General features: G+C 44.5%; 3 protein-coding genes across 4 annotated transcripts in view; 1 reads left to right on the top strand and 2 right to left on the bottom strand.

Annotated features, from left to right (window-relative positions):
• Positions 1–628: 628 nt before the first annotated feature.
• Positions 629–18774, top strand: part of LOC126563828 (nuclear pore complex protein Nup154) — a 505032-nt gene continuing 486886 nt past the window's right edge. For both annotated transcript variants that reach the window (XM_050220594.1, XM_050220593.1), the window contains exons 1-6: positions 629–737; positions 878–1037; positions 1116–1192; positions 1695–3990; positions 4156–5737; positions 5817–6073. In XM_050220594.1, the coding sequence (XP_050076551.1) occupies positions 633–737; positions 878–1037; positions 1116–1192; positions 1695–3990; positions 4156–5737; positions 5817–6069 (4473 nt within the window). In that variant the 5' untranslated portion in view covers positions 629–632 and the 3' untranslated portion in view covers positions 6070–6073. The remainder of the gene's footprint in view (positions 738–877; positions 1038–1115; positions 1193–1694; positions 3991–4155; positions 5738–5816; positions 6074–18774) is intronic.
• On the bottom strand, positions 7350–10714 carry LOC126564286 (mitochondrial Rho GTPase). The gene is made up of 6 exons (XM_050221287.1): positions 10504–10714; positions 10041–10246; positions 9807–9959; positions 8546–9741; positions 8186–8248; positions 7350–7488 (listed from the first exon to the last, which is right to left on the bottom strand). The coding sequence occupies exons 1-6, from the start codon at positions 10700–10702 to the stop codon at positions 7350–7352; spliced, it is 1956 nt and encodes a 651-aa protein (XP_050077244.1). The 5' UTR covers positions 10703–10714.
• LOC126564209 (nuclear receptor-binding protein) overlaps positions 17141–18774 on the bottom strand; it is a 41939-nt gene continuing 40305 nt past the window's right edge. The window contains exon 11 of the mRNA XM_050221189.1: positions 17141–17601. Coding sequence (XP_050077146.1) covers positions 17141–17601 — 461 coding nt within the window. The remainder of the gene's footprint in view (positions 17602–18774) is intronic.

The raw sequence follows: 18774 nt of genomic DNA, 5'->3' as shown, positions 1-18774 counted from the left end.
TCCGGGAGTGCGCTACTTTATGAACACTGTACGGAACCGATGCATTTGCTTTTTCAGGGGAGTTGGATAATTGGAAAACATAAACTAGCGCGAAGTTTTTATTCGAATCGATTTATCTATTTTCTTGCCTTTGTGGGAAAACACAACATAAGCAATACAAATGTCATCGCGCGTGCAACGGTGCAAGGGAGATGAATGCAGTGAAATATTTCAAAAAGGATCGAATGACGACTTCAAAATATTCATTTTTTCCGAAACTAACGTACTTTTATTGTGTTAAATAGACGAATAATGCATTTCAGTAATTAGTTGAACAGTTTTTGGCGTGAAAACGATGTAAATTCGTCTCGAAACGAAACTCACATTCAAACTACCCCATATAAACTGTATGACTGTCAACGAAAGATTTGCTACTGTCAAACGGGAAATGAACGAACCTTCCCACTTCTATTTACTTCGACCACAAGCGTCAATCAATTTTTAGCGCCGTTTGCTGCGGGATTCATCGAAAAATAAGCAAAAAAGTGGAATTCCTACCAGCTAGTGCGTGCGTGCGTGTTGCGGACGGTGAAACAGTAGATTCGAAACCTCGCCAGGTCTTATCGCAACAGGGCACAGGATACGCGATCGCAATGGGTGAACAACAGCCGACTGTTTCCCTGGAGGCACTGCAATCTGCCGGCAATACGCTGGAACGCCATGGGTCGATTGATGTGGATGTGCCGGGTTTGCTGGAGGTAAGGGAGAAATTCGTGTCGGTTGAGAATGGCCATTGTTTTTCTTTATCTTTCCTGTCGGAATCGGCTCCCTTTTGCTAATTGTGCAATGTTTATCTACTCAATAATCCCATTTTTGCTACCACGCGGTATGCCGCTAGTTGACGGGAGTAACGCAAGCCGGCACGCCGACCGCAAGCGGGTTAAGCGATTTCGACTATCAGCAGCTCAGCAACCTATCGATGGGCTTCAAGGACTTGAACCAGCTATGCACCGTAAACAAGGTTCCCATACCGTCGGAAATAATGGAACATTTTAATCGTGAGTGTTTTCTTATCCACCTAGGGGGTACCCCGGCGGCTTTTGGGTTCAACGTAGTTTTCTTGTTTTTCTTTCTAGATATAAAATGCCACTGTATGATGGGGCTGTTTCCCGAGATAGGACGTGCGTGGCTTACGATCGATACGGATCTATATGTAAGTGTGGTGTGGCTCTGGAAATAGCGGAAGTTGGGGCTAGAATGCCGTAAGGCCAAGTGAGCCATCTGATATTTTTCAAGGAAAAAATTCACTTAATCGGCCAACTTAGTGTGCAGAGTTGTCCATATCTGTGACTAGATATAGCATATCAAATTTCATGAATAATATTCAAGTTTTTCTCTTTTATCATCTTTTTCGGCTGCTCAACAAAATTGCGTGTAATCTTATGTTTCAACCTGATCTGATCTGGCTGCCTTGCCCCGTATGGAAGGCACTCAAGCCCTAATACTCCCCAAAAAATCATCAGATTTTTAACCGCTTTTTTGGAAAATTTTCATAAAATGATTATTTTTACATTTATTTTTTCTGGAAAAATGAAAATTAAGTGTAAAATGTCAACAAAAGCAAATTCAGCTTAAAAAATGTTGGAATAATTTACAGCATAGTTTACTTAACGTGGCACACTTGCCACAATATCCTCTATTCCTTTTTTTTGTAGATATGGACCTACGAAAATGCACGTGATGTTGCCTACTTTGATGGACTATCGCAGGTGATTATAAGCGTCGGGCTGGTAACACCTAAACCGGGCTTGTTCGTAGCGGACGTAAAGTATCTCCTGATTCTTACCACTCCAATCGAAATCGTTGTCCTCGGTGTAACGTTCGGCGATGCGAACAATGGCACACCGAACCGTAGCCTATCCGGACAGAACAGTGAAGAGGAGATGCAGCTAATGCACACGCCCATTTTCGTGCTAAACACGGACAACGTGGCCATCATGTGTGTGCAGGGTACGGACGATGGAAGAATTTTCCTCGGCGGTCGGGACGGCTGTCTGTACGAAGTGAGCTATCAGGCAGAATCGAACTGGTTCGGAAAACGATGCCGCAAGATAAACCATTCGCAGGGTTTGATGTCCCACCTAGTGCCGGGAATATTCAAAATATTCAGTGAATCTGATTCGGTGGAAAAGATTACGGTGGACAATAGCCGCAACTTGCTGTATGTGCTGATGTCGAAGGGATCGATCGAGGCATGGGATTTGGGAAAGGATGCCGGAAGCACTAGACGGATTGCTAGACTATCGTACAAAGAAATCATCTCTAGTGCGTCGATGATTTTACGCACAATCGATCCGACCGTATTTCATCCGATTACTGCAATCTGTCCATTAACGTTGGACGATTCTTCCAGTTTGCATCTGGTGGCGATTGCGGAAAGTGGTGTGCGATTCTATTTCTCAACGGTGCCACTACATCTGCACGGATTCTACATTCAGCAGCAACAATTGTTGCAACAGCAGCAACTACAGCTTCAACTCCAACAACAGCAACATCATCACCAACAATCGCAACATCAGCAGCATCAGCAGCATCAGCAGCATCAGCAACATCAGTCACAGCAGCAACAAACGCCGGGTGCTTCACCGAACCAAGAAATCCAACAAAATGCCAACCTTCCCGAACCGTCGCAGCAAAGTAAACCGCAGGGACTGTATCTACTTCACGTTCGCGTACCGCCCGGCATCACCGGAAACTTACTCCTGACGAAACCGAAACTGGTCCATTCGGCACACTATATCCAGGGTTCGCTGTTGATGATATCGCGCCAGCAGCAGGACCAAGACTTGCTCACCTGTCTCAGCTCGGAACAGTTCCAATCGCAGCACAATCTGGTTGAATCCACTACCTACATGCCACTCGATGGGCAGGTATGGGCCATCGCTGATGTGATGAGAAAGGATCGCGTCTCAATCACAACCCCACTCCGCAAGGCGCAGAATCCTCGGAAGGTAGCACTCCTGACGAACCAAGGTGTTCACATCGTGTCGATACTCCAATCGGTGGACATTCTGCAACAGCTGCTCGTTGGATGTCACGGTCCACACAACGAGGCGGTTAAGATGTACTTCAGCAAGCAAACGGAACCGGAAGCATGTGCTACGGCACTTTTACTCGCCTGTCGCGAATCGTTCCGTGGCACGGAAGTTGGTGATTGGGCAACCCAATCGTTTATACTTTATGGCGGAGAACCGTACTTTGATGCACCGATCATATCTGATAACCGTCAGCTAGGCTATAATTCTCCAATTGCCGGCGTAGGAGGAGGTTACGGCACGATGGATTCGAATGTACAGCAGCACCAGCACAATGCAAACTTTGGACCGAGTGGCCGGTTGTTCGCATCTTCCACACCGTACTCGACACCCGGAAGTGGTGGTGGACGCGGCAGTATTGTATCGCCAGTTCTTCGCCAACAACAGCATCCTTATGGTACAACGAACGTTAACAACAACAATGAAACGGTCGATTCATCGCTTTTCCACTACTCCGCCAAACACGCCGGACTATATCTGTACATGAGCCGGATGTTGCGTTCGATATGGCGCAAACCTTGCGTGGATGAGCGTCTTTATTCGACCATTTCACAACAGGATTGTGTAGTGCTATTGGAGGATTTGTACGCCATAAGACGGTTTCTGGAGAATGTGACGGTGAGCAATCTTCTTGGATACACCGGTGGTGGTCGTAGTGGTGGGACATCGATAAAGCCAAATGTTGGAAGCCTCGGATCGACGTTTTCGCAAGGACAATCGGGATTGCTGCTCGGTGGTGGCACGGATCGTGCTGGATATGGTAGTAGTATGCTATCTTCCCAACCAGGCTATAGCATAGGCGGTGGTGCCGGTTATGGTTATCCGCAGGGAAATACCGTCGTGTCGCAGAAACACTGCACCGAAGAGGCGCTGATAGAGGAACGAAAATCGCTCGAAGCTTTGGTACGATTGATAAGTAAGTATTTTCTGCTCATGCAGTTAGCATTATTCTAGTGTTGTGTTTAATGAATGTTTTAAGCAGAGATAAGAACCTGAATTGAAGAGTTGTTTTCCATTTAATTAATTATTCAATTATTCCATGTAACGTTTCCTTTTTGTACGCCTTTTTCTTTGCCCACAGAGCAAGCCTGCGAAGTCATCGGTCTGTGGAAAGTCATCTGCGAACATCAGTGCCATCTGTTGGTGGGGAAGTTAACGAAAGAGGAGCAAAGCGTACTGCAAGGATGCACCTTCCGCGATCTAATGCTATCCCGTATCGATGTTTGCGGACTGTTGATAGTGACGCTGATCAACTCGTACCTAGCAGACAATGCAAGCGTTGGTTCGATTTCGTCCAAGCTGCGTGAAGTTTGTCCAACGCTGTACCGCCAGGAGGATGCCGTTTCACACAAGGCAACGGAAATCCTGCTTCTTTCCCGTGGCTGTAACGATCGCGATAAGAAAGAGGAACGTCTCCGAACGGCACTGCAGCTTTGCAAGAGTGCGGCACCAAATTTGCCCCTAGCGGCTCTCTGCCAGCAATTTGTTTCGTCCGGATTTTACAGTGGCGTTATAGAGCTTTGCACTGTGTGTGCGGCGAAAAGTGATCCCAACGAGGCTGGTTTGCTGTTCTATCGGAATAATGAAGCGATGGACAATCAGGAGGGCTTCGTAGCGTTCCAGAACCGTATGAACTGGTACAAGGAGGTTAAGGTAATGCTGGACTACGTGTACGATGCAGCCGGTGGTAATGGAGGTAATGCTGCTACTGGTGGTGCTACTGGTGGTGTTGGTGGTCAGCAGGTCAAACCGGACAGTATCTATCCATCGCTCGATGACGAGGAGCTGCTGGATCGTGTGACCGGCAATCAGGAGGTGCTGAACATTATCGGACAAGCGCTTCAAAGCACAGACCCGCTGCTTCACATTGCCATCTACGAGTGGTTGCTGTCGAAGGATTTGTTTGCCGAACTGCTCGAAATCACCGAACCATCGCTCGGTGTGTTCCTTAGCCGGGCGATGGCACGCACGCCAGAAAACCTCGTCCTTGCCGATCTGCTCTGGAAGTACCACGAGCGTAACGGGCAGCACCCTGCGGCAGCCAAAATTCTTGACAAACTTGCTAACGTAGCGAGCGATAGTATCAATCTGCAGCAACGCATCGAGTATCTGGCCCGAGCGGTCATGTGTATGCGCTCCGAATCGGTCGGCTTTTCCGCCCACAATGGGGTGCTGTTGAAGGATCTGGAAGATAAGCTAGAGGTGGCCCAAATACAGCGCCAAGTGTACGATGCACTTGCCCTGCTAACGCAAAACACCGACGAACGGTACGAGGCGCTAAAGCTGCTCGACTCCAACCTCTACAACTTGACCCAGCTTTATTCCGACTTTGCCGAACAGTACGACCTGTGGGAGTGTAAGCTTACGATACTGAACTGTTCCCATCATAATGATCCACTGCTGATCGAATCCGTGTGGACACACATTCTCGACCGGGAGCTGCAAGGGCGTGAAAGTTGTGCCGAACGTTGCCGACGGTTGTTGGCGAAGGTGAAGAGTTTGGCACTGGAGTACGACAGCTCGGGATGCTGCTTTCCGCTAGCGTTTATAGTGCGCGAGGTGGAGATTCGTTGCTTCCGGCTGGGGATGTACAATTCGCCGGTGCCGGATGCATTGATCGAGATGAACCTGGACATCGAGGAGCTGTTGAACATTTACGCGCGGTAAGTAATACAGTAGCCATATTATGCTGTTAGGCACTTTGGTTAGACCTGCTAAACCTTGCATTGTTTTTTGCTACAGTCTCGTATCAATGAACGAACGCATCTGGGTGACGGAGGACGACGAGCTGTATCTGATTCGTTCGACATCCGCACTCCTATCGCTAATCGTGAATCAGCCGAAGCTGATCCCGTTCAAGGATCGTCGAAAGGTGATGTCCAAATCGCAGGACCTTATCTCGGCTGCGCTCAACATACTCTACACCAAACCGGACACGCAGCCTCTGATCGATGTGTTCCGCGATACGCAGTCGAAGCTGCAGCGGCTGTTGTAAAACGGTGCAATTGGTAAAGAAAAGACTCGATTTTGACTACACGAAAAAGACCCTGCTAGCATAGAATGAGCGTTGTGGAGAGGACGTAATGGCACGCAATCGCACTCACCCAAACCTATTGACCGACCGACCGGATCAGTAATCGGAGCAGCGATTAACGTGCATGTGTGTGTGTGTGTTAACGTATATTTTTCAATATTTGTTTGTTTTCTTTTTTTACGAAAAATGTTCAGGAAACTTTAGGCAATGTCGTCTTTAGTCGTATTGCGTTAGAGGAAGATGATGATTATGATGATGGTACTATAGTACGGTACACGAAATAAATCCCCGAAAAAAAAAAAACATGTAGATAATGTTTGCAGAATAAAAACCTAAATGTTGTACAGAGTGTTGAACAGAGGTTCTTTCCATTACTTTTGTTTCCCTTTTAAGTGAGAGAAAAAAGCTCTTGCGGGACTGATATTTCTATATGAATAATAAATTTAATTTCGATTTCGTTTTGTCTCACTATTCAAACAATAACTGCTGCTGTACTGCAATGATACTACTGACTGATTGGTATGGTTAGTTTCTAATTCTGTACTGTTTAGTTGTTGTCTGCTGCGTTTACCCATCAGAAACGGCGCTCGTTTGGAGGCAATAAACTCAACTCAACTCAACACGCAGGATAAAGCTTCTCTGCGTGTGTCTTATGAAAAGCAGCCATCATTGTTATCGGCCTTAGTATTCACTGGGTGTAAAGTAATTTAAAGTTTTGCGAATATTACGTACATACTTTACTATTGCGCTGCTGAAATTTATCGAACTAACACTGCAATTCTTGGTAAGGAAAAACGCTCAAAATAAGAGATATAGAAATGTACTCGAAATGTTGTTTGGTGGAAGGATTTTGTCCAATGTTCCGTTCAATACTTTTGTGTTTTACTATTTCTTATCCTTATCGACACACGGCTTCCTGAAGCGCGCTCCAAACACAATCTACTTTTCAACCCCGTTAAAAACTGTTTGGGCTTTTCTATACTATTTTGGCGCTTTAGCAGAGACAACCCCGGAGGTAAAAAAAAATTCATTCCTAACACAACGATCGCTTAAGTTTGCCCCCCGGTTAATTTGGATTTTCTACGTGTATGTATACTACTAGGAGGTTAAGTGTTAAGTGTACCTTTCTTAGTAATTTGTTCTGTTCTTGCTTGGTCGCTACGCCTTCCGCGACATTGGTTATGTACACACACAAACACACAGCTTTTTAGCAAAAAACCCGGCGAAGGTTCGTTTGCTCCTCATCGAGTTGCCGTTGAACCAGGTCCGTGGAACGCCTTCACGACGAAGAAACCGACAATTGTTGCCGCCGCTATGCCGAGGCCGGCTTTCCACCAAAGCAGTGGATCGCTCGACATCAGACCGAATTGCTTTAGATGGCTGTAAAGGCAGAAAAGGGACAGGTTTGGTTTCAGTAAAATCTTCATTCTGGGTGCTGATGCGGAAAAGAAACCGAAACAGCAATGGTGCAGCATGCAGAATGTGAAGTTAGTTAGTTGTGAAGGTTATTTTTCATATACAGTGTTGGACAGAACAAGGATGTTTAGCTAGTATTTTTTAAAAGTGGGATTGTACTCAACGATTCGTAAGCGAAGATATCAGTGGATCAAATGGAACATGTTTTTTTTTTGGGTCTATTTAACATACTGCAAGTCACCCCCAATATAATTGCAATGAAAGAATACCATCGATGGACTCCAGACTCAGAAAATATCTTAGTCCAAACACAGTAAGGTTTGGAATCATTATTTATTTACAACATTAAGTGTTATTGTTATAACAGGCCGTCTAGACCGTTTCCGCAAGCAAATAGTTATTATTCATACAAGGATAGAAATAACAAATCCTAAAATATTAATCTGGATAGGTTTTATTGCTTTATCCAACACAGCACATTAACAAGCATCAAAGTGTGAATGAATGAAAGAATTATTAGTGTTTTGCAAAAACCTACAACGAAAGTTAATAAATTCTACTACCATTTATGCATTGTTAGCAAAATCATAGTTTAAGTGTTAGTGTTATTATACACACGGGAGCAAATGCTTTGTACAAAAAAAAAGAGACCAAAACTTACGTTGTTTCCCACAGTTGTACCAATCTATGTTTATAAAACAGTATCCACGCTGCTTGAAATCGACTGATTTACGATAACATTACATTTACACAGTGATAATAGTGTTTTGCAAAGGAGAAAAAGAAAAAGGGAAGATAAAATGTGTGAAAAAAGAATTAAATTTTCAATGTATATCGGGAACAAGTGTTTCCTTTTTTGGGAGAGAATTACGAACGATTGAATTGATATTTATGCATCAACAACTGTTCACCGGTTAGTAGTAATCGCTACTAGAATATGTTCACTGCATCCAGGATTGCAAAAATTCCAGACATTTTGGGGGACAGTGTGGGGATAAGATCAACGAGAGAGAATACTCACGGGAAAGCCGCCATCGTTGCCAGCTTGGTGTAGATGTCTTTCTTATTGTGCTTCACGCTAAAAAACTGTGGCTGCAGCAGCTTGTACTTGTGGCAAAAGTCGGGCGGCTGCAGCAAATATTCCTGCCGTACCTCCTCCAGATCCGCCTTCGTGCCCACGATCAGTACCGGTATCTTGCTCTCCGCAAAGTACTTGATGTATATCCGTGCGATGTACTCGAACGATTTCGGATTGCCGACATCGTACACGAGACAGGCGACGTCACAGTTCACCTCGCTCGGTTGCAACGGGTCCAGCACGAGCCGCGCATCCACGTCCCGCAGTACGAGATACTTCTCCTGCCCGTACACCTGCACCGTATTGATCGCGTACCGGTTGCTGTGGCGAATGTCCCGATCGGTAAGCCGCTTCATGTCCTGCGCGAGAAACGCACGGCAGAAGGTCGTTTTGGCCGCTTCCTTTGCACCGATCACGTGACACATGTAAACCGTGCGACTGTTTTGCTTTTTCGCTAGATCGATGCGCCGTTCGCGAGTCACATGGATCGCCGCCAGCTGTGATTCGTTTTCGTGCACGTTAAAGCCAAGGTAGGCGAGATATTCGAGCGTTTTGTTTACATCGACCAGCGTCATCAGGCTCCAGCGGCAAAGCCATCCGTGTAGCGTGGGCCACCCGTTTTCGTTCGTCGGTATCGTGCGCTTAATGTCGGTCGAGAATGGTGGGGTGGGGCAAGCGCTGAACAGCTTTTGAAATTCGGCCGGCGACAGTGCACCGTCACCGTCCCGATCGCTACGCTCGAACAGCGAAACGAGAAACTGTTGGCCACGGTGTGACAGTTCAGTACTGCTGCCCGGGGGGATCTTGACCGGCGGGTGTAGATATTCGTCACTCATCGTGAGACTTTCGTTGTATCCAAAGCGGCGCAGTACGGCCCAGGTTGTTTCGTTCCGGCCGCGCTGAATGAACAGACAGTGCAGGAACAGGAAACCGTTGAGCGTTACGGAATCGTCCCGTATGCCGTCGGGTGTGTTTTTCATCAGGACCGCTTTCACTTCGTCCAGCACTTGCGGTTGAAGTGGGGCATTGAAGCAGCGGCGTTGGAAATGATTTAGCTCGTAATCATTTAACAGTCCATCACCATCGATGTCGCACACTTTGAAGATGCGAACGAGCGCCTTTTTGCAAGCTTCAGTTAGCTGTGAGGCAGAAAGGAAAGGAAAAATTAGATGGCAAAATCTTTTTTTAAAAGAAAACGACTTACATCCTGCTCCTCCATTATGTACAGCGGTGCCGTTGGATGAAGAACTGCCTTCTGCGCGTAGTAAAACATCTCGGAAATATTATGCAGCGTTTTGGCGGAACATTCCACACAGCTTTCGACTTCCGGATAATCTTCCATAATCGAGAGGACGTGCTGCAACAACAACAAAAAGGGTTCATAATTCGTTAATACAATTCGCCGATGACCACAAAAACGTTAAACAAAGGCGCTTACATCGATAGTAGAGTAATCAACTAGATCAATCTTGTTGCCTACGAGCACCACCGGCTTCCGCTCCATTTCTGAACACTTTTGCACCATCGGCAGCCATCGTTCGGTGATGCCGTCCAGTGTTTCCTCACTGTCTACCGAGTAAACGATGCAGACGACGTGTGCCTTTCGAATTTCTTCCGCGAGCGCTTCATCCGTTTGTTCGGCCGCTAAAATAGGTTACGAGCGATGATTAAAAAAAAACTATACCGAGCACACCTGAGATGAGAAAACTCAGTCTTTTTAATGATTGGAATCAGAAAAGAATAGTGGATAAAGAGATTTAAATCATCCGGAGCACTATAGGCCTTCAATTCGGCTCTGGATTTAATACAGATTACTTCAGAGTTAACTACGGATTACTCCGTAGTGCGGAGTGGATTCATCAATCGGTGTTTTCACCACTCACACCATTCAGTTTACTTACCAGAATAATCAACTATGTTAGTGGGCACTTGTTCGGGCGTTACATCCGCCGGTATGGTAATCTCTTCCGCCTTCAACGGTACATCCTCCGGGAACTCTTCACTGACCAGCGATAGGATGAGAGAGGTCTTCCCGACACCCTGATCGCCTACCAGCAGTATACGGACGTGCCGCTTGTGCGACACCATCCAGGCAACCATCGTTTACTGCTGCTGTTGCTGCGGCGTGGCTGCTTGCTTAACTATTGATCCTTGCTAGCACGTACTTTTGGCAACATTGACCGGAAACGGAAGCGAACGCGTGCACCTTGAAAGTTCCTTTACCAATTTCGTCACCTGTGTCCGTTGTAATCACACACGCACACAACCGGCCTTCAGTACACGCGCGCTCTAACGCAATCTTGCACAATCGATTAGCGAATAAAAATCACAGTTTGGGGTGACTGTACGGTGTGTGTTTGTGCACTTGTAGGTTTGTTTGGCGTTTACCTCTAGCAGAGCAGAACACACAGAAGAATACAGTTACTTTTTTCCCACCGAACTGGGAAAAACGGCGACAAACGAAAAAAAAGCCCTAGGGGGGAATGGATGATGACGATCTCTGCCGAACGTGCACAATGCCTGCTCTGTTTGGTGTGGAGGTTCGCACTCGTTATGCTTCAACCCTTTCTTCAATCAATTATGTATGCATGCACACCACCACCACACTGACTGCGAATGGTGGCGACTACACGAAAGTGCAGAAATTATCACCCACGAGAAAAAAAAAAAGGTTAGACTAATAATCACCCGGGATCAGTAGTGCGCTGCACTTGCTGCACACAGCCTCATCGAACCCGGTCTTCTTGTGACTGCGGTGCACTTGGGAGTGCCCTGGGAGAGTACGACGGTAACGACCGAGAAGGTTGGCCCTATGCTTTCGATGCTGAAAACTCCCCCGCCAAGTATTTTCCACGCTATGCTTTGGTTGTTATGTTCTTGTGGTGTCTTCTGTTGTTGTTGCTGTTTTTGTTATTGTTGTTCATTACGAAATCACTACACCACTGTGGTTTGCCCTCGTGGGGATTTGGTTTTCCGTTTTTCCCGACTTAACATGCAATTTTGCGATAAACTACGACCACTAATCCCCGCACCGGCTTGCTAAGGACCGCTCGTATGCGTTTTTATCACTAAAAATCGCTTATCCGCTAACTTACGGGCACTAGAACCTTAATCCATTTCTATTTTACGTGCACATTCTCCACACCTCTCACACTTTGTTTATAGTCTGCTGTCAAAAGTGGTGTTTGCGTTGGTGTGCGTGCGTGTGGTTTATGTTGTCGGTGCGAAAACTTTCCCGGAAATTCGAACCGGTTAAGCTTATTTCTTAATAATTTAAAATGGTTGCTATGGTTGGTTATTTAGTTTATAGAGATTGGGCGAACTTTTACTTCATTTCTCTCTCTGATTCTCTTCTGACTCTGATTTGAGTGATATAATATTGATATAATAATTTATGCAATGAAAAAAGTGATTTAAAAAAAATCTGTGTCACGTGTTGATGGGAAATTATGTCTTCCAGGAAATAGTCTTTTGAGCCATCTTGGACAAAACTAGGCCCATCAGACGATGCCTTTGGAATGAGGTTCGAAAGGAACCTTATCCGAAAGGAGCCCCTTGAACGAGACTTAATGGACGAAGCTTCCTCGAAGAGGCACCCTTTAAGGTTCTTTGGACGAGGCTTCTTGGAGCGGGACCTATAAACGAGGCACCTTTGTTGGGAACCCTTAAGCAAGGATCGTTGATTTAGGGCCTTTTATTAGGACGATTTCCATTAGATGATGATTAGAAGACGATGTTTTCAAGGACAAAGTCGTTATGAGGACGAAGCATCTTGAACAAAGCTAGACTCAAAAAGGACACCCACCCCTCGAATGAGGTTCCTTACATGAGCCTTCTTCGACGAGGCTGTTTGTAAGCTGCACCGTTTAACGAGGTTCCATGTACGAGACTTCTTGGAGTATGATCTGTGGACAAGATACACCTTTGTGGAGAACCCTTTGCCAAGGATCGTTGAACTAGACGTCCATTTGATGAGGTCTATTGAACCAGGCCTCTTAGATGGCGCTTTGTAGGCGAGGTTCCTTGGCTAAGGCTCAATCGACGAGGCTTTTTATAAGAGTCATCTTCCACTAGGAGCCTAGTGCGTAACTAGGTACCTTAGTGGAGGATCCTTATTGTACTAGATCCCTTGAACAAGCCCGCCCCTTAGACGAGGCTCTTTGGACGAAGCTTCTTGGACGGAGTTGGACAGTTACGCTGGTTGACCAACCCGAGGATGAAGGACTGTTGCTGCTCATCCTTGAGAAAACCTTCAAATATCAAGCTAAAGTACTAACGACAACTATAATCTGTATTTGTTAGCATTAGCTATGCCCGTTTCTTTCCTTCTTAATTCTTCAATCATTCTTTGAGATTTTTGCGGTCCGTTTCTTTCCATTAAGTCCTTGAACCTCCCGCTCTGCAAAGCAAACCTTCTTCCTTTTTAAATGAATCACATACTTACCATTGAAGCCGTATTCTTGTTTCTAGCAACCACACCTCTGCCCATCCTTTAACCATTCTTCAGTCGAACGTTGTTGTAGCGTTAATTAACCCGTGTATTTGGGTATTTTTATTATTTTCCTCCTGCTACGCTTGACATACCGGATCGTTCCCAATCCGTGTATCGCATTCGTCCTTTGCCTCACACAGTTCACAATTTATTACTGACCTACGCCACTACCGTCCAGATCGATCGATGTTTGTTCAACGCACTCTCCGTCACTAAGGGATAAAAGCGTTGCTGCAGTTCTCTTATTCAAATTCCATCACACTTCCTTCCGGCACTTGTTGTAAGCCCAATTTCTGCAACTATAGTTGTTTTCTGCACCTGATCATACTGTTTTTCGGTTCTCTACATAGGAGGAAAAATGTGGTCTCGTGTCCGTCCACGCTTTGTTTCGTACAAACTCTCTCTCTCTCTCTCTCTCTCTCTCTCTCTCTCTCTCTCTCTCTCTATCTATAGCACTTCGAAAAGCAAGCTGACGTATCTGTTTTTTTGTAAGTACAGTTTAAATAGGTTTTTGAATAGAATTAATTTCTTATACAGTCGCGTTGCACCTGACGCTCTGTGCCTTGCGTATTTGCTGTGTGTGTCTTTCTGTGAGAGAGAATTATAATTAATGTGTGTACGACCTCGCATCATTTTACGTCACTACTACTACCGATTTCGCTTATCATCCTTGTCACGTATAATTTATTAGTTGTTTTATCACGCATTGGTAGAGTAATTCTTTTTCTTTCTCATTTTTTAGTTCTTCTGCTCGGTAGAAATAAATCGTTTTAGTCTAGCATATCAAAACACACACACGCACAAACGCACACCTCAGAGCAGCAGATTCATGGGGGCCACGGCAAGATGATGGATTGTGGGATAAAATCCTGATGATCCTAAAGGTACAGTGTGTCATCGATCACGATCGCACTCAGAGTCGACACTTCGTTCTTTAAGTAGTCTTCCATTTGTTTAACATAAGTATATACGGTAGAGATTTTCAATCCCTTCTATCCCGATCTACACCTGTGTACGTTAGCTTACAGCCTAATTATTACTATTTTAAACCACTTACCCAATGAAAGCGATAGCCTGTGTTTGTAGGTTCACATATTCTTATAAGCGGGTTTCGTTTTATCTTTGCTAAACTCTCATTTTGATCGCCATTTTAGCCTATCGAGCTGATGATGCGGTACAACGTTAAATGATAAGCAGAAGTGATGAGGTGATACAAACACACGAATCAAAGACTCAATAAGTTATTGGAAGCATCGTCAAGAGATCAGAACCGTTTGCAAATGAAGATGAAATCGTATTGCACACCATCAGCATCATCATCGATTTGACTGTAAACATGGCGCGTGTTCGGTCCCGGTGCTGGTAGAAAGGACCAAAATACACACACAGAGGTTTGGGTCTGGGATGGCTTTGCTCTCTAGTCAAACGCAGTAGAAGTAATTATGGTAAACATCCTCACTACTGGTAAATGTAACTCATACAGGTCATACGGGTTTTCGGATAACATTTTCACTAGTTGAGCTTGCGAGCATAACTACCCCCAAATTACATTGCGCACGTGTGTTTGTTAAAATATATATGTATACGCCCGGCTATACGTATTTACCCTCTTTTAAGCTGCCTTTCTATATTTATGTACACATCCCCACACACACCCACGCACTCGAAATCCTTTCCCGATGCCATTTTAAATTGCCAAAATAGTACAAAAAAGAAGGACATTCCTTTTCGGCGCGGTGCGCAATTTGCTTTCTTTATGTCTCTTATTCAGCAGCTTGTTTTACGGTTCTACGCGGCTCTACATGAAGTTAGCATTAAATGTTTTAGTACAAATAGAAGTTTATCACATCGTAACCAACGTTCCCTCCAGTTCGTTCAGTTCGTTCAGCCCAAGACGTTTTTTGGAGTCCACAGGGTCTTCTCTCTCTCTCTCTCTCTCTCTCTCTCTCTCTCTCTCTCTCTGTTGTAAGAGCATTGGAACCCTTATTTTAACACACTACACACACACACACACACATATACCGCTTCTCGATACATTTCTACTTTAGCACGTGTTATTTACCCTCCCTTACGCCTCTCCTTTATACTTCCGCTACGTTTATCTGTACACTAACTATAACGCAGACTCACACACCTCATACCATATCCATGCTGGGATGGATGAATGGATGATCTGGCCTGACATTGTGGCGCTGACAGTGTTTTTCATGTCAGAACACAACTGTCTACATGCTTAAAACAAAGCAGAGGGTTTGAGATAACAACTTCATTAAATATAGGCGTTACAGCCGTTTCATGGTGCTGGCTGCTGAAATCCTCGATATCGCGCTCATGATCGAGTTGCGTCTTAGCATCAATGTCGACTGACCATGTGGCTGTCTTCAGAACAATTTACGGTCGAGACCACTAGTTCTTAGCCAAATGCATGGTCAAAAATCCTTCTAACCATCACTTATGGATCGCGACATGAGAAAATCGGGACTTTTGACCACAGTTTACGCCTCAGAGGCGTTTTAGCGATTCAAACTGAGACTATGAAGGTATTATACGGTTTCAGCTTCGTCAAGTTTTTTTTTGCGTAGAGTAATTTCATGCGGAAAAAAATCTAAGGAATCATCTCGAACCGTTTGCTCCTTCTTCTTCACTGGCTCTATACAACCTCGAGAACCTCGACCTCGGTTGTTCTCGAGAACCGCGAGAACAACCGAGAACCTACCATTAGTGGTTTTCCTAGACTTCGATCCGGACGGGATGCAATATCCGGTCCTGCTTTGTGAAGACCGACCCCGTCATCGGTTCGGCAAACGGATCTTCCAATCTCGAACCATACCTTGTTCTTGAAAGAAATGGACCTTTGTTTCGTGACCTAGAAATCGTAGAATACGCTTTTGAACAACCCGTCAGCCTCTACAATTACTATACCAACCGTTTACATTACCAGGTAGCAAATGCACACACACACATTGTGACTGTAGCTGGAGTTTTGTTGCTTCTAATTTTGTGTACAATCAGCAAAAGCATTCGTTTCTTCTTAGCAGTATTCGTGCACCAACAGCAATAGGATTTCCATCGCGCCTTTTAAAAACGTAAACCCTGTTCGGATCGCGATTTTCAGTGCTTTTGATACAAATACTTCCAGTTTACAATTTCCTTTTAAGGAGTTTCAGATCATATCTCCAGCCAGACGCCAGACTAATATTGCTGTACTCTGGGGGTTGTGGTTGTGACAGATTATGTTAAATACTTGCATTGTTTTTCCTACTTCCTACATTGATTCGGTTGTAGTGGGATGGTTGTCTGTTTCATACTGTGAGTTTGTGTGTGTTTTCTTTTTGTTGGAGGTGGTGGGAGCCTTAAATAGGTTTATTATCGTACGCCTGTACACGTACTCCAACAGTACGCCCCCAGCACATATCTACAAACGATGTTTCAATATTCTGCGTTTTCATTGCTGTATTTCACTTTAATACGCGCTGCTGCTGTTCTTCATTAAGAATAGAATAGGGGGTACTTTTACGTTCCGGGCATTTTGCGTTGTGGTTTTGAACCTTTCCTACATTGTATTATTTTTTGGGTCACGATTTGCGGTTTCGTTTTACTAATTCTCATCATCGAAGCAACAAAAAAAAATAGAAAATAAACAAAAATACAAACAAAATGGGAAAGAAACTCTATGTACAATGAATAAGACGAGATGTTGGTGAAAGGTTGCGAACATTTTGGTACGACATCATACCGCGCTTTAATGACGAAATCATACCGCGCACACCACGATGGTGCCCGGTGGGGGGAAAATTAGAAACTGTGCCTTTTTTCTATCTCGCGAAAAACTTCTGTACTCTTAGGACATCTTCCGCTTGCCCAATGGTTGACAATTTATGTCGACTTAAATTACTCACCGCACAATAGGCGATCTTCTGCGTAACCACGTTTTGGAATTCATAATGCAGCATTGCAGGAGCGGGGATACATTAATTTTCGTACAAAAATAGCGCAAGAATGTGTTTGTGTGACTACACGCGACATCGAATCGAATTGCTTTAACATTATTCATCGCTAGCCTCATACGGAACGGACATTTCACTAGACGGTGTTGGTTCCACATCATCTACGACGTTGCCACCGGTGGAAGTAGAGATTGTTGAAATCAGGTTTGCTGCTGCTGATGGATCCACTGCATTCTCACCCAACCGGCCGTGATATGCTGGAGACCCATTGCCGGAAGGATCGTTTTCGACAAACTCCTCGTGAAGGTGGTCGTTCGGCACAGCAGCAACGATTGACGATGGATAATCTGCTCGGCTAAAGCGACGCAGTTCTACCATCCGTTCGAGCGCTTCCAGCTCTTCGTCGTTTTCCCGTGCCTCTTCTGCATCGTCTAGGTGGCCCGCGAACATGGCGCCATCCATCATGCTGTTTACGCTGATGCCCGACGTTTCCATGATGGCCGGCATCGTCGAGAGGATGGAGGATTCGGTGTCCGCTACCTTCCAGCCGCGCTCCAAACCTATCGAAACGTTTGCCAAATTCATAGAATTCGCGTGCAAGAAAGCAGAAAAATGTGGAGAGAAAAGAGAAAGACATTTGTTAGTAATCATCATTAACATTATTTAAAAGATTCTATAAAAAACACACAATTTATTTCTGAAAAAAAAAACACTGAAAATATATAATATTATACCCAGACTTAAGATAACAAAAGAAACAACAACAACACATAAAAGACGACAAAATTGAAGAGAGTAGACTAGTAGACAAACACAATAAAACGGAAACAAAAAGAAGGAAAAACACAATTTAGAAACAGGGCTCAAAATAAGAACATCTAGTAAAACGAACACGAGAGGCGAAACAAAACCAAAAAAAAACAAAAAGAAATTACCCAACAACAATTTACGGAGCAAAAATAGGACACACGAAATAACAAAAAAACCGAAGACACAACATAAAGGAGTACACGTGTATACAAACTACAGCGAACAACGAACAAAAAAAGATAAAGTGGAATTAGGGATAATAAAATGATTGCAAAAGAATACATATAAACATATTCATATTCTTGTATTTCCATAATATCTTCCGGGCTTGTGCCGGAGCTGTGGCAATTGCTCGCACGCACGCTCGCTTTGCCTGCCTTGTATCTGTCGCGGACAGAGTTATTTTGATGATTTATCTTAATTCCTTGCTCCTCCTCTCTCTCTCGCACTCTCACGCTCTCTCTCTCTCTCTCTCTCTCTCTCTCTCTCTCTCTTGTCATGTTCTATTTCAACGTTAGGTTACGTTTTTCCCTCTTCAACATCTTCATCTACATCATCATCATCATCATTATTGTGTAAAAGTTCGCATGATTTTTGTTTGTTTTATTTTCGAATTCATAATGTTTAACACACTTTTATTTACCACCGGGTTGGCTGCTTTTTTTTTGCTTTTCTCCCTGCTTTATCTATTTAGCTACTATATGTCTCTACGTGCTGTTACATTAAGAATCGATTCGCTTACATTAAAAACTCGCACACTGTTCAAAACACGCACACGCATCGATCCACAAATGTGACTACTCGACATGATATCGTGGTGGTTGGTGTTGGGTGTGCCTGGTGCACATTTACTAGCTATTGTTTTCGAATGTTCTTTTTTCTGTTCGGGCACACCGTTTTGTTTGCGCTAATTGTATTTACCA

The sequence above is a fragment of the Anopheles maculipalpis genome, chromosome 3RL, assembly GCF_943734695.1.
Source record: "Anopheles maculipalpis chromosome 3RL, idAnoMacuDA_375_x, whole genome shotgun sequence".
Taxonomy (NCBI): domain Eukaryota; kingdom Metazoa; phylum Arthropoda; class Insecta; order Diptera; family Culicidae; genus Anopheles; species Anopheles maculipalpis.
The sequence above is the reverse complement of the archived record's forward strand: the minus strand, read 5'-3'. Positions and strand labels throughout refer to the sequence as shown.

Bases quoted from the DNA above. Each gene is read 5' to 3' on its own strand.
- LOC126564286 (XM_050221287.1), bottom strand. From the start codon at position 10,702: ATGGTTGCCTGGATGGTGTCGCACAAGCGGCACGTCCGTATACTGCTG. The intron at 9,960-10,040 runs GTAAGCGCCTTT...TTGTTGTTGCAG, and splicing joins TTGATTACTCTACTATCGAT to CACGTCCTCTCGATTATGGA. The intron at 9,742-9,806 runs GTAAGTCGTTTT...TCTGCCTCACAG, and splicing joins ACATAATGGAGGAGCAGGAT to CTAACTGAAGCTTGCAAAAA.